The sequence below is a fragment of the Ahaetulla prasina genome, chromosome 4 (assembly GCF_028640845.1).
Source record: "Ahaetulla prasina isolate Xishuangbanna chromosome 4, ASM2864084v1, whole genome shotgun sequence".
Taxonomy (NCBI): Eukaryota; Metazoa; Chordata; class Lepidosauria; order Squamata; family Colubridae; genus Ahaetulla; species Ahaetulla prasina.
The window spans coordinates 84,762,610-84,779,797 of NC_080542.1; the positions used below are offsets into that span (position 1 = coordinate 84,762,610).

At 42.3% G+C, this 17,188-nt stretch overlaps 1 protein-coding gene across 1 annotated transcript; it reads right to left on the minus strand.

Moving 5' to 3' along the window:
- Positions 1-209: 209 nt before the first annotated feature.
- LOC131198731 (uncharacterized) lies at positions 210-4,611 on the minus strand. The gene is made up of 2 exons (XM_058183703.1): positions 2,982-4,611; positions 210-911 (listed from the first exon to the last, which is right to left on the minus strand). Exons 1-2 carry the CDS (start codon positions 3,867-3,869, stop codon positions 636-638), a joined length of 1,164 nt encoding a protein of 387 aa, XP_058039686.1. The 5' UTR covers positions 3,870-4,611; the 3' UTR covers positions 210-635.
- Between the last annotated feature and the right edge of the window lie 12,577 nt (positions 4,612-17,188).

Sequence of the window (17,188 nt, forward strand, 5' to 3'; positions counted from 1 at the left end):
CCAACATTAAAAGAATCTTTGGCTTCAAAAAGAGGAAAATTATCAGGATACATATCAGGTACAATACTATGACCTTGTGATGTTTTATTAATATTACCCCATAACCAATATTTTTGAATACAATGACTATAATTTCCCAAGTTATTTAAAATACATTTTGCTTTTGGGTAATCAGACCAATTATTAAGCCAAGTTTGTTTAGCAAAACAACAAGAACATAAACCTTGAGTAAACTGATTAATACGAAGATAAAGTTTAATTGACTTGAAGGTTTAGAAAATAACCAAGAAGAAGAAATATGTTGAAGTTGCGAAACAATAAAGGTAGAGGAGGTAATTAGATTAGGAATAAAAGCAACTTGACCAAGAGCCATAGGAGGTTCATAATATAAAGTTATGTTACGACCATGAATTAAAAACATATATTGAGCATGACGAATCCAAAGGTTTGGACTGAGGGAAAAAGCAGGAGTTGTTTCAGAAATAATAGAAACAGGAGGAGGAAAACAAAGAAAACAACACAAAAGAATAGTAACAGAATTAGCAGTTATAACAGCAACTGCAGCTACAAGATTTTCTGGAGTTTGTGGTAAAGAAGCTTTCTTTAGTTGTTGTTGAGCTTCATAGGTTGTAGCTTTAACTTGACCCCAAGTCATGGCAGGAGGATATGGCGACCTGGGAAGACGAGCCTCCGTTTTGAGATTCGGATTGAAGTTTGGAATGGGGTTGTGAAGACTCTGATGCCACGCCATGATAAGGACGAACACACCGGCTTGGAATCCACACAGCTTGTTTTGTCTGTGGATCCTCAATTGCAGCGTAACCACGACCCCAGGTTATAAGTTTAGCAGGTCCACGCCAAGCGGGATCAGGAGGTTGACGATAGGACACCAAAGGTCGAGAGACAGGATCCTGAATATGAAAATGTAAATTGACTGGAATTTCTGAAAAGGAATCTAAAAAGGTTAAATAATTCCAAGCATAAAGAGCAATAGAGATCGAATTTTGAACTTTTCGAGACTCTATGAACCAGATTCAGTTTTCAGTAAGTTGGTTAATGTAGCTTTAAATGTTCGATGAGCTCGCTCAATTATAGCTTGTCCTTGAGAATTGTAAGGAATTCCATGAGTCAACTTAATATTCCATTGTTGACAAAAGGAAACAAAATCCTTACTAGTGTATGCCGGACCGTTGTCTGTTTTCAATTGAGTCGGTCGGCCCATTGCAGAAAAAGCAGAAAGACAATGAGATACTGCATCAGAAGTGCATTCATATCTAGAAGCAGTAACCCACAAAAAGTGAGAATATGTGTCAATGGATGTATGCAAATAAGTGTATGGTTTAAAATTAGGAAATTGTGTGACATCCATTTGCCAAATTTGATTAGCTTTTGTTCCACGAGGATTTACTCCCATAGGAAAAGGAACAGCAAATTGTTGACAAGAAGTACATCCTCGAACAATATCATGAGCCTGAGAAAAAGGAATATGAAATTATTTAACCAAAGACTTAGCATTTTGATGAAAATATGAATGACTAGCAACAGGATCAGAAAATAGCATTGCAATATCTTTCAGAGCTTCATCAGCCCATTGATTTCCTTCTGTCAAAGAATTCTGAAAAGGAATATGGCTTCTAATATGTTCAACATATAAAGGAAAAACACGTTCTTCCAAAATATGTTTTAGAGATAAAAATAAAGATAAGAGATTGACATCAAGAGAAGCTGAACAATAAGAAATACATATTGTGAATCAACAATTTAAGTTAAAAGATTGGTCAAAAAATAATCTTAAAGCCAAAATGACAGCAGCCAACTCAGAACGTTGAGCAGATGTTTGAATTGAAGTATATTTAGAAAACCATTGTTGACCATCTGTCCAAACCACAACACCTCAAGTAGGTGATCCATCTGTGAAAACTGTTAAAGTTTCAGAAAGAGGAGAACGAACAAAAATAGAAGAAAAAGAAAGATTTAACGTATTTGTAATGACTATGCGAGGATCTTTAGGCAAAGAATAGCTAATATCACCAAGATATTGAGAAAAGGCAATCTGATATGAATCAGAGACAGTCATTAAATGTTCATGTTCAAGTTTAGTACGAGTGAAAGCAATACCTTCTAAGTCTTGACCTGTTAGTTGTAAAGCACGTCGCCTTGCCTTCATGATTAATTCTTCTAAAGCTGACTGATAAGGAAAAATGTTTCTTGGAGGAGAAGCAGATAAATTTAACCATTCATGAATGTGAATTGCCTTTTCAGTAAAGAGAGAATAAAGACAAGCAGTAGGTAGAGGTGACGTTGGAATTATTGCTAACCATAATCTCTTAGCTGTAGAAGCTATTCTATCAACATATCGCAGTTTAAGTTTAGTTAGAATTTTTTGTAAACAATTCTTCTGCAAAATGGTGAGAAACACCAAGTCTCCAGGATGCTTGGAACCTTTTAATAAAGAGAAGAGAGGTAACATTTCTCCTGTAGAGATTTGAAAATATGGACGGGCCCAATTAATGATACCTAACAATTTTTGCCACTGAATTAAAGTATATGAAGTTTGTACTTTCAGTTCAGGTAAGATAGGAATGGAAGAAGATTGTAAAACTTTATGATCTAAATATGTATAAGGTGCAGTGCGTTGTATTTTTTCAGGAGCTATATAGAGACCCTTGCTGGCCACAATGGCAATCAATTTTTTCTAGCGAAGATCATGTAAAAAATCTCCATTTTCCACTTTTCTTTTTGATAACAAAAACAGGAGTATTCCACGAACTAGTGGAAGGCTCAATATGGCCAGCATCCAATTGCTCCTGTACTAAGGAATGAAGAGCAATTAATTTTTCAGAAGATAAAGGCCATTGCTTAATCTAAACAGGAAGTGCCATTGTCTAAAATCAAATGAGCATTGAGAAGAGAAAGAAGATCCCTGCCCCATATATTAGTATGAATATCTAAAATGTAAGGTTGTAAAGAGACAGACTTACCTGCAGAAGTTGTGATGGTAATAGGATGAACACTTTGCCAGGAAGATGTTGACCCACCAATGCCCCACAAGGAATTAACAGCACATTTGGGCCATTGCAGGGCCACTGCAAAAGTGAGATGACAGTAACATCGGCACCTGTATCTAATAATCCTTGAAAAGGTTGCTTATTAAGATATAATGTAAGAAGTTGACGAGAAGAATTAATTGAATAAAGAAGTCCTACAGAAAGAGAGGTAGAACCAAATCCAGCATCACCACGATGTCCTGTACCTGAAATAGGAACTTTATAAGGTAGAAAAAGAAGTTGTGCAACAGAAGAACCTTTGGAAAGAAGTTGTGGAATATTAACCCAAATTTGCATCAGAATAACTCCAGTATAATCAGAATCAATAACTCCTGGAACTACAAAGCATCCCAATTTATGAGCAGAAGAACGTGGTAAAATAAGACCAACTAGTCCAGAGGGAATAGGACCAGAAAACTGTGAAGGAACAAGTTTAACTTCTAAGGGAAATTTAAAATCCAAATCTTCCTGAGTAACTAAATCAACCCCAGCACTACTGGCTGTGGCTAGGGCTGCACAAGAGAGGGAGGAAGAGGGGGAGAAAGTAGGGTTACGGGAAAGGCACGCTTTGTTTTCTCCATTGGCAAGTTTCCTGAGCGAAAACTTAATGCCTTCTAACAAACCCTTTGTAAAATTTCCACTAACTCCATAATCTGTAACAGTTCGCTTCAACTCACATAAAATTTGATATGGCAAACCTTCCCATTCTGCTATCTGTTGTCCAGCTTGCGGTCCTGGATGATATTGCACTGGGCACACAGATAACAATTCAGCTAACTCTTCCCCAGAAATAGCAGCATCTTTCTTACAATTTTCCACCATCTTTTGAAAAGAAGATTGTGGAACGATGTCAGGGGGAGGTTTTTGTCCAGTATCAGGAGGTGCAGAAGGCAGCAAAAGTTTAGTTTCAGATACCGGAGGAAGCACTACAGCAGTAGAATGCTGAGGCAAAGGAGGTGATAAAAGAGAAACTTCCTCATGGCCAAATGTTTCCACAGCATGCCTACACAAATGCCAAGCATACAAAATTTCTATCTCTGCATTCTTGGCTCAGAATGCAAAGCTTCACCAATTCTTTCCCATTCTGACAATTTTAAAGAACCGTTTTCAGGATACCATGAACATCTTAAAGCAATTTCTCGTACCAGCCGAAAAAGAGCTTTCTGTGAAACAACTAAACCTGATTTTTTAACAAGATAAGTCAACTCATTTGCATGCTTTCTCTGCTCATGTGAAAGCGAAGACCCCATACTTATAGAAACCTTGAAAGGTTGAGAAGCCCGAAGGCTGAAGGTGCACCTGTCCTTGCCGGACGAAGTAAGGGGTCCCTGTTCCGAGCGCCAAATGTTGCATGGGCCAGGAGGCTGAAGATGATTGATAAGACTTTACAGCAAACAATGTCCAGAATCAACAGCATAGAATGATAAGTTTGGGCAATGAAGAGGCAGGAGACCAGTGAGTGACAACAGCTCTTTAGTTTATAGTGATCCCAGCAGAGAACAACAGGCAAGAACCCCTCTTTAAATACTATTTTGGCTGAGGCTTCAACCAATCAGCAACGTGCTAGTTCCCACCCAAACTTCCCTCCTAAAGTTTAAATACATTACACTCCTTCCCTCCCAGAACGCATTGTACCCATATTTACATAAAATTTGCATGTTATTTTTCCACGTAGTCACGCAGGTAGACAGGGTGTCTCCTAACTCTTTCTGATATGCGCAATTCATTCTCTGGGAGTGAGTCGAGCTGGTCGGAGGGACTGTTTGTTCCTTTTAGCTCCTCCTCTGGGCCGTCCGGCCCTGGATTATTGGCAGAGTCATCCCTGCTGTCTTCAGGAGGAACCAGTTGGCGTCGCTGGACTTCATCGGATTCAGATAAGTCCTCCGCTCGCCTCGGGTTTGAGTCAGCTGTAGATTCAAACATTTGGTAGTCAGGGTCTGGCTGTTTGGTTTCTGTATTACTTGGTATTCGTTTTCGTAATTGGTCTATGTGATGTCTCCAAACCCGGCCATCCTCCATGTCTACTACGTATGATTTCGGCCTGGTTATGCCTAGAATTGTCCATGTTGGGCCCTCGCTATAGTTGTGTGCCCATACTGGGTCACCTGCTGTCATCTCCCAAGCTTTTTCCTGGATACCCCTGTACCCATCTGGGGTGTAGGTTGGGTTTAGTCGGTCTAATGGGCACCTGAGTTTCCTGCCCATCAATAGTTCCGCTAGGCTGCGGCCAGTTGTCACACAGGGGGTTCTATGTTGGACTGCCAGGAAGGTATCGATTTTGGTTTGCCAATCGCCTGGACTTATCCTGGATAGCGCTTCCTTGGCGCTCCGAATGAAACGTTCTGCAAGTCTGTTCGTCGCCAGGTGGAAAGGCGCCGAGAGGACATGTCTGATGCCCTCGTCCGCTAAGTACCCCTCAAACTGGTTTGCCGTGAATTGCGGGCCGTTGTCAGAAACTAGGGTGTCAGGCAGGCCGTGTGTTATGAATAGATGCCTCAGGACTGTAATAACTGCTTCGGCCATCATGGTTTTCATGAGGATGATCTCTAACCATTTTGAGTAGGCATCTACTACAATTAAAAAGGTCTGCCCATGGAATGGTCCGACAAAGTCTATGTGAATCCTGGACCATGGCCCCTGGGGTTTCTCCCACTCTCTAATTGGGACTGTAGGGGGTAGTGCCTTGACTCTTGGCAGGATTGGCATTTCCCTACCCTGTCGCTAATGTCTTTATCCATTAGGGGCCACCATACATAACTCCTCGCTAAACTCTTCATCCTCACAATCCCTGGGTGGCCCGCATGCAACAGTTCCAACACATTTCCGCGTAATTTTTCCGGAATAACCACTTTATCCCCCCATAACAGACACCCCCCTTGAACCGACAGTTCCGATCGTTTTTTCGCAAAGTCTTTGAAATGCTTTGAAAGGCCATCCCCTTTGCACCCAACCGATTACAGTCCTTATTGTAATATCCCTATACGATGCCCTAGCCACTTCCTTAGATGTGACTGGGCCAGAGTCTAAAGAGTCAATGAGTCAATGAGCAAGACGGGTGCCCCCGGGGTCAGGTCTTCGATAGTCTCCGGTAAAGGGCATCTACTAAGAGCGTCCGCATGCCCTAAGTTTTTTCCCGGGCAGTGGAGCAATTTGTAAGAGTATGCTGCTAGGAAGATGGTCCATCGGGTCAGCCTGGGTGAAAGTGCAACGGGTGTTGGGCGGTCGCCCGCTAAGAGTCCCAGTAGGGGTCTATGGTCTGTGACGATCTCGAAATCTCACCCGAATAAGTATTCGTGGAATTTCTTAACCCCGGAGACTATAGCCAATGCCTCCCTATCTAGCTGGCTGTAGTTCCTTTCGGCTGAGGACATTGTTCGGGAATAATACGCTATAGGGGCTTCTGTTCCATTCGGTAACCTATGGCTGAGCACAGCCCCCACCCCGTAGGGTGATGCATCGCAAACTAGTACTAGTGGCAACGTGCCATTGTACTGGATGAGGAGGCTATCGCTGGACAAAAGGTATTTTACCCCCTCAAATGCCCTAGCCTCCACTCTGCCCCATGACCAAACAGCTTTCTTTGCTAGTAATTTATGTAACGGTTCGGCTATTGTTGCCTTATTCCTTAAGAATACCGCATAGAAATTAACAAGCCCTAAGAATGCTTGTAGTTCCGTTTTATTTTTGGGAGCTGGGGCCTTCCTAATGGCCCGTACCTTGCTCTCAGTGGGGTGGATCCCTTCCCTGTCTATTCGGTATCCCAGGAACTCTACGGACTCCACCCCAATTTGGCATTTGTTAAGCTTAACTTTAAGCCCAGCAGACCTGAAAATGCCCAATACCTTCCTTTGTTTTACCCCAAGTTCGTCTAAGTTTTCTGCCGATACCAATACATCGTCGAAATATGGTACCACCCTGGGTAGACCCTGTAACAGTCGTTCCATTAGGTTTTGGAATAGCCCTGGAGCCACACTAACTCCGAACTGGAGTCAAGTGCATTTGAAAGCGCCGCGGTGCGTGACAATTGTCTGCGCCTCGGCTGTGCTGCTATCTATGGGTAGTTGCTGGTAGGCTTGAGCCAAATCGAGTTTGGCGAAAACCTGCCCTTGACCTAACGAGTGCAGCAAGTGTTGCACTACTGGAAAGGGGTATGCGCTCTTCTGCAATGTTTTGTTAAGCGTTGCCATGTAGTCAGCACAAATCTGGACTGATCGGTCCAGTTTGACCGGGGTCACTATGGGTGTCTCCCATTTTGCATGGTCGACGGGGACTAGTATTCCCTGGCTTACTAGTTTGTCTAACTCCCTGTCAATCTTGGGCTTTAGGGCGAATGGGACCCTTCTAGCCTTTAACCGGATGGGGGCAACTTGTGGGTCTAGGTTGAAAGAAATAGGGGTCCCCACGTACTTGCCCAGGCAGTCCTTGAAGATGTCCTCGAACTCATTCAGCAGTTCATCCTAGAGGTTGATGTCGTTTCTGTAGACCCCAGTCAGTTCCATGCCCAAAGCCCGGAACCAGTCCAGCCCTAGCAAACTCGGTAGAGTTCCTTCTACTACGGTGATTGGTAGGGTCTTCTTGAACTGTCCATACTTGACTTTGACAGACGTGACCCCTCGAACAGGGATCCGATTTCCCTGGTAGTCTTGCACTCTCAGCTTCTGGGTTTGTAGCTGGCGCTTTGCGATGGCTGGCAAGTCTCTCACGATGGTGTCCCAGGACATAATTGTGATTGATGAGCCAGTGTCCACCTCCATTTGGCACGGCAACCCTTCAATGTATGTTTTGGTAAAAATCTTTTTTTCTAGACGTGTCGATGCGTGGCCCACTCTCACAGTGGTCTGGTTTAACTTCGCGCCCTTTTTGAATGGACCAATCCCGGGCTGCTTCGCTGCTCCGGCACTCTGATTGGTCGGTTTGAATTTTTGGCGGGAAGGTTGGGGGGCTCGACAGGCCTGAACTATGTGTCCTTTCTTTTCGCACCGCCGACAAACCGTGTTCTTGAACCTGCAGTTTTGTCGTTGGTGTTGGCCCCCGCAACTCACGCATTCGTCCCGGTCATCTCTCTCCGGCCTCCCGGTGTGGAAAACCTCTTCCTCTTCCTCACCTTCCGATTCGGCCTGGACTTCCTCGCTGTGGACCGGTGTTGTTTTCGCTCCGGCACCCTGCACGTTCGGCTTTTGCAAGGTCTCCGCCGCTTTGGTGGACATCTCGTGAGCCCTGGCCTCGTCCAAGGCTATTGCCAAAGTCAGGTTGCTCTTAGACAGCAGCCGCCTTTGTAGTCGGATGTCCCTGACCCCACAAATGAGTTGTTCGAGTAAGGAGTCCTCCAAATCTCGGTACTCACAGTAGTTCGCGGCTTTCCTCAACGCGGCCATGTACACGCTTATTGATTCGCCCTCTCGCTGTACCTGTTGCCTCAACTCGAACCGTTGGACGAACTTTGAGGGTACCGGTGCATAGTGCGCTCGAAGTGTTGTTTGTAGTGTTTGCCACGGTACCGATTGTACCGGCGTTAGCTCTGAAAGTGACTCCGCAGTATCGAAGACCTCTGGATCACAGTGGCTCAGGAAGTACGCTCGCTTCCGATTATCCAAGACTCCTTGTAGCTCGTTTGCTTCGAGGAAACACTCGAAACGAGCCATGTACGACCCCCATTTCTCCTTGGTTGGGTCAAATGGCGCTGGCGGCGTGTAGCTGGACATCGCTAATATCCGCCCCTTGAAACTGGCTGGGTTCGCGAATTCCTTTGCTCCTTCAGCTCTTTTTTCCCAATCTCACTGCCTCAACATCCCACCTTCATCGCCAATGTTAAGTTTGGGCAATGAAGAGGCAGGAGACCAGTGAGTGACAACAGCTCTTTAGTTTATAGTGATCCCAGCAGAGAACAACAGGCAAGAACCCCTCTTTAAATACTATTTTGGCTGAGGCTTCAACCAATCAGCAACGTGCTAGTTCCCACCCAAACTTCCCTCCTAAAGTTTAAATACATTACATAGAAAGTCTAGAATCAACAGCACTTTATTGAGCATCAGACAAAGTTTATATAGTTTCTCAGTTTCTCATGTCTCACCTAACATACATGTTACTTCATTATTGGTTAATTGGTCTCCAAGGCATAATAATTGGTTAGTAATTACATCATTGGCTTTTCGTGAGAATATGTCTTCATGCTAGAAAGCAAATGCAACAGTGTTTCAGGGCTATAACTTTGTTTCATCCTGTATTCTTGTATATGCTGGGAACGCTGCTTAAATGAGGTTTGCCATCCAAGATAAGAGCGCTACCCGCATTCCAAAATGCATACATGATGAATAACAAAATGTTTGCCCTTCACAAACCCTTCATTTTGAAATCTCAGAAAATAAGTGACCTTTTCCATTTGCAACAAGATCACATTTTCTTCCACTTCTTTGTATTCCTGTGTCAGCCTTTGGTTCATTTCCTCCATTTTTTCCTCTGCTTATTCTGTTTTCTCTTCTATTATCTGAATTCTTTGTACATTTTTTGCTATCATTTGTTGAAAATTCCCTTTTTCATTCTTATTTTGTAATGTTTCTTTCACCTCTCCCAACTCACGTTTCCCCTCATTGTCATTTTTTGTTATAGCCTCCTGTAGAGATTGGAACGTCATCAGGATGTTTTTTTGGAATGAATTTGATTTTTCTAATTGCAGCATACTTTCTATGACCTTTGATTTGGTGGGCTTGATGCTGTTGCTGATGTTGCAGATTTGTTTTCTTTCCTAATTTGCTTAAATTTGGGTTGCTTGCCATTTCTCCTTCTGTCTATTAAGAAACTTAGTTTAAAACTTATTTTAGCAAACTGCACCACAATAAATCTATTCCCCAACCCGTTCCTGACCTCACTATTTTAATCTGTTAGTAAACAAGAAGAAAACACACTTTTCCCTTCCAATTTCCAACCAGTTTCACAGTCTTGTAACTTCTATAATCCACAAAATCAGTCCATGAAGTCCATACCACTGGATAGCCCAATTACAGAATGAAGGAACCCCAGAACTCGAAGGCGCTGATGAGTTCATGCAACTGCTCCAGCTCCGATTTGAAGATACGGCCCACAGAGAGGAAGCTGAAGCTGAAATCAAAAGCATGAAGCAAGTGGGCCAACCCCCAAAAGAACTTGTCTAGGAATTCAGAAGGCTGGCTGGGAAATTGAGAGGTACTGGCATGAATGCCTCTTTGTCTACCACCTCAAAGAAGCACTGGATCATGACCTCAGGCAGGCTTGCACTTACAGGGGGGTCCTGGACTACATACAGAATTGGTACCAGATGGCCATAGCCATGGACCTAGAGATCCACCTGCACCAGAAGCCGACCCCAGAGAAACCAACTAAGAGGGCCCTGAGTCACTGAGCCCTGGCAAAGCTGGCCGAAGTGCCACAACCAGCATTGCCAGGAACAATGAAGTGCTTCTGATGTGATCAGCAAGGCAACCGAGCATCCAAGTGCCTGGCTCCAGCCCCAGTCCCTCAAGTGGTCAAAATTGGCAACGCTATATCAAATCCTGTTCCTGTCAAAAGTGGCGTTCCCCAAGGTAGTGTTCTTGGGCCAACACTCTTCATACTATACATAAATGATCTCTGTGACCTCATCTCAAGTTATTGTGTTCTCTTTGCTGATGATGTCAAACTATTTAATACCACTAATAATACTTCTACCCTTCAAGAAGATCTCAACTTAATTTCCGATTGGTCTAAAACTTGGCAACTCCAAATCTCAACCAGCAAATGCTCAGTCTTACATATTGGAAAAAAGAACCCTAACATCAAGTACAAACTTAATGGACATTACCTAACTGATGACCCCCACCCTGTCAAAGATCTTGGAGTTCTCATATCAAATGACCTTAATGCCAAAGCCCACTGCAACTACATAGCAAAAAAGGCCCTAAGAGTTGTAAACCTAATTCTACGCAGCTTCTTTTCTAAAAACTCTACACTACTAACCAGAGCATACAAAACATTTGCCAGACCTATTCTTGAATACAGCTCATCCATCTGGAACTCATACCTCATCTCTGACATAAATACAATAGAACGAGTCCAGAAATATTTCACTAGAAGAGTTCTTCACTCCTCCGAAAACAACAAAATACCTTATACCAACAGACTTGAAATCCTGGGATTAGAAAACTTACAACTCCGTCGACTCCGACATGACCTGTGTTTAACACACAAAATCATCTATAGCAATATCCTTCCTATAAAAGACTACTTCAGCTTCAATCGCAATATTACAAGAACAAAAAATAGATTCAAGCTAAATGTCAACCACTTCAAACTTATTGCAAAAAATATGACTTCTGTAACAGAGTTGTTAATGCTTGGAACTCACTACCTGACTCCATAGTCTCTACTCAAAATCCCAAAATCTTCAACCAAAAACTGTCTACTATTGACCTCACCCCATTCCTAAGAGGACTATAAGGGGTCTGCATAAGAGCACAATAGTGCCTACCGTTCCTGTCCTATTGTTCCCTTCATTATATAAAATTAATATTATTGATGCATATTTTTACTTATATATTTTCTTCAATACATGTTGTTTTATCTATGACAATTGTTTGTGTATACTGTTGTGACAAAATAAAATAATAATTAAAAAAAAAACTTTGGACCCCAAGGAAACCGCCAGACAAGAGAAAGATCTCCCAACAAGCCATTGAGCTTCGTCCCCTTTCTGCTGGAGGGGAGGAAACTCAAGCTTCAGAACTCTCTCTGGGCTCCACCAGCGAGAGCAGTGGAGAAGAGGATCTGATCGTAAGTGAAGTCATCCTCCCCTTCTCCAATAAGTCCCATATAGTAGTGCCAAGAACTGGGACCCAGGGCGACATAGAGGCCATCCTAGACATGGACTGCACCAGGTGTCTAATCAGCCTCCCAATTGCCCAACAGCTAGGGATAAGCATGAAACCTATGGTGTACCCCATATGCTTTGAGTAGGTCAGTGGGACACTAATAGGCAGAGCTCCAGCCACTTTAGTCATGGAGCTCATTAGACTGGAGATGGGATGCCACTGGAAGCACATATGTTTCATAGTAGCCACCAGAATGACTGAATCAATCATACTTGGTCTTGCTTGGGTGGACAAGATTTATTCCTCCCAATAAATGCCAACAATAAATGCTGATCCCCGGCAGCCTTGGCTGGCTGGAAAACACTGCAGCCACCACAGATGTGCTCCCTAGCTGTCCCCAGGTGCCCAAGGTATATCAGGATTTGGCAGGCGCCTTTAGCAAGCATAACTGCATCTTCATCCCCGCATCACCGCTCTACTGACTGTGCGATTAAGTTTGTACCAGGAGCCAAGTTGCTAAAGCCCAAGATGTATTCCATGATCCCTAAGGAGATGACTGAATTGAGAAAATATACTGACACTAATTTAGCTGGAGGCTTTATTCAACCCACCAAATCCAAAGTGGCAACCTTGTTTACCCTAAAGGGCAAAGAAGAAGAACATTTAATAAATTAGAGAAGTTAAAATTAGTAGTTGCAGATCTGAAGCTGGGGTTCTCCTACCTTAATTCAAGTGAAAGGGTGGGAAGTAGCAAATTCAAGCCCATTCTTGGCATGCTGGCTCTGGAATTCTGGGATTTGAAGTCTTAGAATTGCTGACATTAAGAAACATTGCTTTAGAGGCTGGCAAAATCTTCTTGGATCTCATTTTTCTGTTTGCAGTTAATCCCTTTCGGTTCCTTAAAAAAAGACCAGGTGCACCCTTCCTCTTCCACATTCCTTACCTATTCAAAGTAAAAGTGGTTACAGTAATTACATTTATTTATTTTTATTTATTTATTTTGTTGAGTACATATTAGATAATATATATAAGTATAAGCATGAATTGAATACATAAAGTGAATACAATTAAAGGGAACATTAGGACAGGGACGGTAGGCATGCTGGTGCTCCTATACCCCCCCCCCCGACCTCTTAGAAATGGGGTGAGGTCAACAGTAGACAGTCTTAGGTTAAAGTTTTTGGGCTTTGGGGATGAGACCACAGAGTGTGGTAGCGCATTCCAGGCATTAACAACTCTGTTACTGGAATCATATTTTCTGCAATCGAGTTTGAAGCAGTTCACTTTAAGTTTTATCTATTGTATGCTCGTGTATTGTTGTGGTTGAAGCTGAAGTAGTCATTGGCAGGTAGGACATTGTAGCAGATGATTTTATGAGCTATGCTTAGGTCATACCGAAGGCGGCATATTTCTAAATTTTCTAAATCCAAAATTTCAAGTCCAGTGGCATAAAGTATTTTGCTGCGAGCAGAGGAGTGGAGGTCTCTTCTTGTGAAATATTTCTGGGCGTGCTCAGTTGTATTAATGTCCGATATGTAGTGTGGGTTCCAGACAGATGAGCTGTATTCTAGAATTGGTTTAGCAAATGTTTTGTATGCTCTAGTTAGTAGTATAATATTACTGCTCTCTACGTGGGGCTTCCCTTGAAGAGCACCCGGAGGCTCCAGTTGGTTCAGAATGCAGCTGCGCGGGTGATAGAGGGAGCCGCTCGTGGCTCCCATGTAACACCACTCCTGCGCAGGCTGCACTGGCTACCTGTGGTCTTTCGGGTGCACTTTAAGGTTTTGGTTACTACCTTTAAAGCGCTCCATGGCTTAGGGCCAGGGTACTTACGGGACCGCCTGCTGCTATCGAATGCCTCCCACCGACCCGTACGCTCGCACAGAGAGGGACTTCTCAGGGTGCCGTCCGCCAAGCAATGTCGGCTGGCGGCCCCCAGGGGAAGGTCCTTCTCTGTGGGGGCTCCCACCCTCTGGAACAAACTTCCCCCTGGACTTCGTCAACTGCCTGACCTTCGGACCTTCCGCCGCAAGCTGAAGACGTATCTGTTTATTCGCGCAGGACTGGCCTAGGGATTTTAAATTTTAAATAGTTTTAATTTTTTAATATTTTAATATTTGATACAAATTTTATGGGGTTTTTAAGGTTTAAATGCTTTAATTTGGCCATACATCTAATAAGTTTTTTAATTATCATTTTATCTGTACATTATCATTGTTTTTATCTTGGCTGTGAACCGCCCTGAGTCCTTCGAGAGAAGGGCGGTATAAAAATTCAATAAATACTAAATACTAAATACTAATACTGGAGAAGATACTACGCAAGATTAGGTTTACAACTCTTAATGCCTTTTTGGCGATGTTGTTACAGTGGGCTTTGGCACATAGATCATTTGATATGACTACTCCAAGGTCCTTGACAGAGTGAGGGTCATCTACAAGGTCATGTCCACTTAGCTTGTATTTTATGTTCTGATTCTTTTTGTCAATGTGTAAGACAGAGCATTTGTTGGTTGAGATTTGGAGTTGCCAATTTTTGACCATTCTGACACAAAGTCAAGGTCTTTTTGAAGGGTAGCAGCATTGTTGTTGGTGTTAAATAGTTTTACATCATCGGCAGGGAAAATGAAATTACTTATAATATGATCACAAAGGTCATTTATGTATAGTATGAAGAGTGTTGGTCCTAGAACAAAGGTGATTTATGTATAGTATGAAGAGGGTTGGTCCTAGAATGCTTCCTTAGGGGGACAACACTACTAACAGTGCAGCTCCCTATTCTGACCACTTGTCCGTTTGATAGGAATGCAGTTATCCAATTATGGAGGCGTCCGGAGATGCTGTAGGATTTTAGTTTTAGAAGTAGTTTGTCATCTACCACAGAAACAAATGCTTCACAGAAGTCTATGTAAATTGCATCTAATGCTTTGTCCTAATCAAGATTTGTAGTCTATATGTTTTTGCAGTATAGAAATTGTAGATTACAGGATAATTTTTTTCTGAAACCAAATTGTTTATTAGAGAGTAGGTTGTTTATTTCTAGGTGGAGGGTAATGGATTGGTTGATGATTGATTCCATGACTTTGTAGATGACACAGCATAAAGAGATTGGTCTGTGATTTTAAACTAGGCTGGGGTCTCCTTTTTTGAAGATAGGGATGACCATGGCTAGTGACCATAGGTTGGGTAGGGAGCTGGTCCTGAAAGATTTTTCAAAGATTATCCTTATGGGTTCTGTTATAACAGTGGAAAGCTTTTTTAAGAAGTATGCACATAGTCCATCAGGTCCAATAGAGAGAGATGGTTTCAGTCTACATAGTGCCTCTTCAACATTATCTCTGTGAAATCTATTTGTGTTAGATTGTTGTAGTCATTAGTAGTATGACTAGGGAATGTTGGGCATGAGCCATTGCTGTTTACAAAGACTGAGCTGAAGAACGTATTAAAGAGGTTTCCTTTAACTGCTTCATCATTGCATTCTTTACTGTTGGGTCCGTTTAGGGGTGGGATGGATCTCAAGTCTTTAAGTTTGTTGTTTACAAAATTATAGAAGGCGTGATTGGATTTCATGCACAGAAGGTTTTCGTCTGGTTTGATGTAGTAATTGGTGCATTCAGTCTTTATTTGGTGGCATATATTTTTGTAGTGGCTTTTAAAGTTAGCTACATAGCCAGTTTTGTTTTTTCTCCAGAGGGATTTTTTTGGGGATTGGAGTTTTGTTATTGATATGAGTAATTTGTTTTTTCTGGTTTTCGTGGTGATTAGTGGGACATATAGTTTAATAACTCTATTGACTTCGAGCAAGAAAATATTATAATGTTCTTCAGCAGTGTTACAGTTAGAGAATAGAATTTGCCAATCAAGAGATGAGAGGTCAGTGTCTATGAGATCATAGTTGGCTTTTTTGAAGTTGTAGTTGGGTATCCCATTATTATGGTGATTTTAGTAAGGGTGTATATTGAGACAAAAGGCTATCATGTTGTGGTCACTTTTGGAAAAGGGTTCTTTTATTTGTAGTCCATAAATTGAGTTTACACTGTTACAGAAGATGAGGTCGAGGCAGTTGTTGAGTCTAATGTTGTTAGTTACTAGTTGATATAGATCTAGATTAGTAACAGCATTGTATAGGGTTGTATGGATGGGCTCAGTTGTACATTTGTTTATTGTCCAATTAAGGTAGGTTGAGGTCACCCAAAAAGATGAGAGGGTATGGGCAAGAGGCTGCCCATGTTAGTTGTGTAGTTAACTTGTTCACATGTGCGATGTCATAGTCAGGGGCTCTGTAACATAGTAAAAAGCGAAGCATGATGTTTAAGGACAGTTCACAGATGATAGATTCCGGAAGAGCGCGTTCATGTGCAGTTTGAATATTTTTTAGGTTTAGTGACTTTTTGTAGAAGATAGCTGCTCCACCACTTCTGCAGGTTTTGCAATCAGATCAGTAAACGTGACATTCTCTTACTGTGGTAATGGAGTCGGGGAGGGTTGAGTTTAGCCATGTTTCACAGGCAAATATAATGTCAAATGTACCAGTATTTAAGAAGAGGAGAAGTTCGGGCATTTTGTTTATGATGCTTCTTGCATTTATTAGTTTGCATTTAAAGTCAGTAGTGGTTGGGATTGAGAAAGTAAGGGGCATGTGTACCTAGTTTTGGATGACGGATAGTTGGATGTTCTGTATGGTGGAGGGTTGGATGTTGGGGGATTGATTGTAGGTTTACTTTTTATGCAGTCAACGTGGTAGTCGATGTATAGGTTAGATTTGCCTTCTTAGATTTGCCTTCATCTTGGTGTCTTTTGAGTTCTGTGCGGAGTTCACAGGAACGGATCCGTTACAGTAAGGATAGGTCAGGCCAGGGGTGAAATGTAAATTTTTTTACTACCAGTTCTGTGGGTGTGGCTTGGTGAGGGGGGGGTAATGTGACCGGGTGGGCGTGGCCAACTTTTTTTTTTACTTTTAAAAGCATTTTTCCTACCATCTCTTCGGCTGAAAAAGTTGTAAAAAAATGCTTTTAAAAGCCTGTGATGATCAGGCAACTCAGCTGGGATCACTAGAAGAAAAAAAGCTTTTAAAAAATTCCGACGATCCCAGCTGAGTTGCCTGATCGCTAGAATCCTTGAAAAGCTTTTTTTCCTCTGGCGATCCCAGCTGAGTTGCCTGATCATCACAGACTTTTAAAAGCATTTTTTAACAACCTTTTCAGCTGAAGAACTTGTAGAAAACATGCTTTTAAAGGGTTCTGACGATCACAGCTGGGCCATGCGATCATCAGAGACTTTTTTTTTTACTTTTAAAAGCATTTTTTCAGCTGAAGAAAAAATG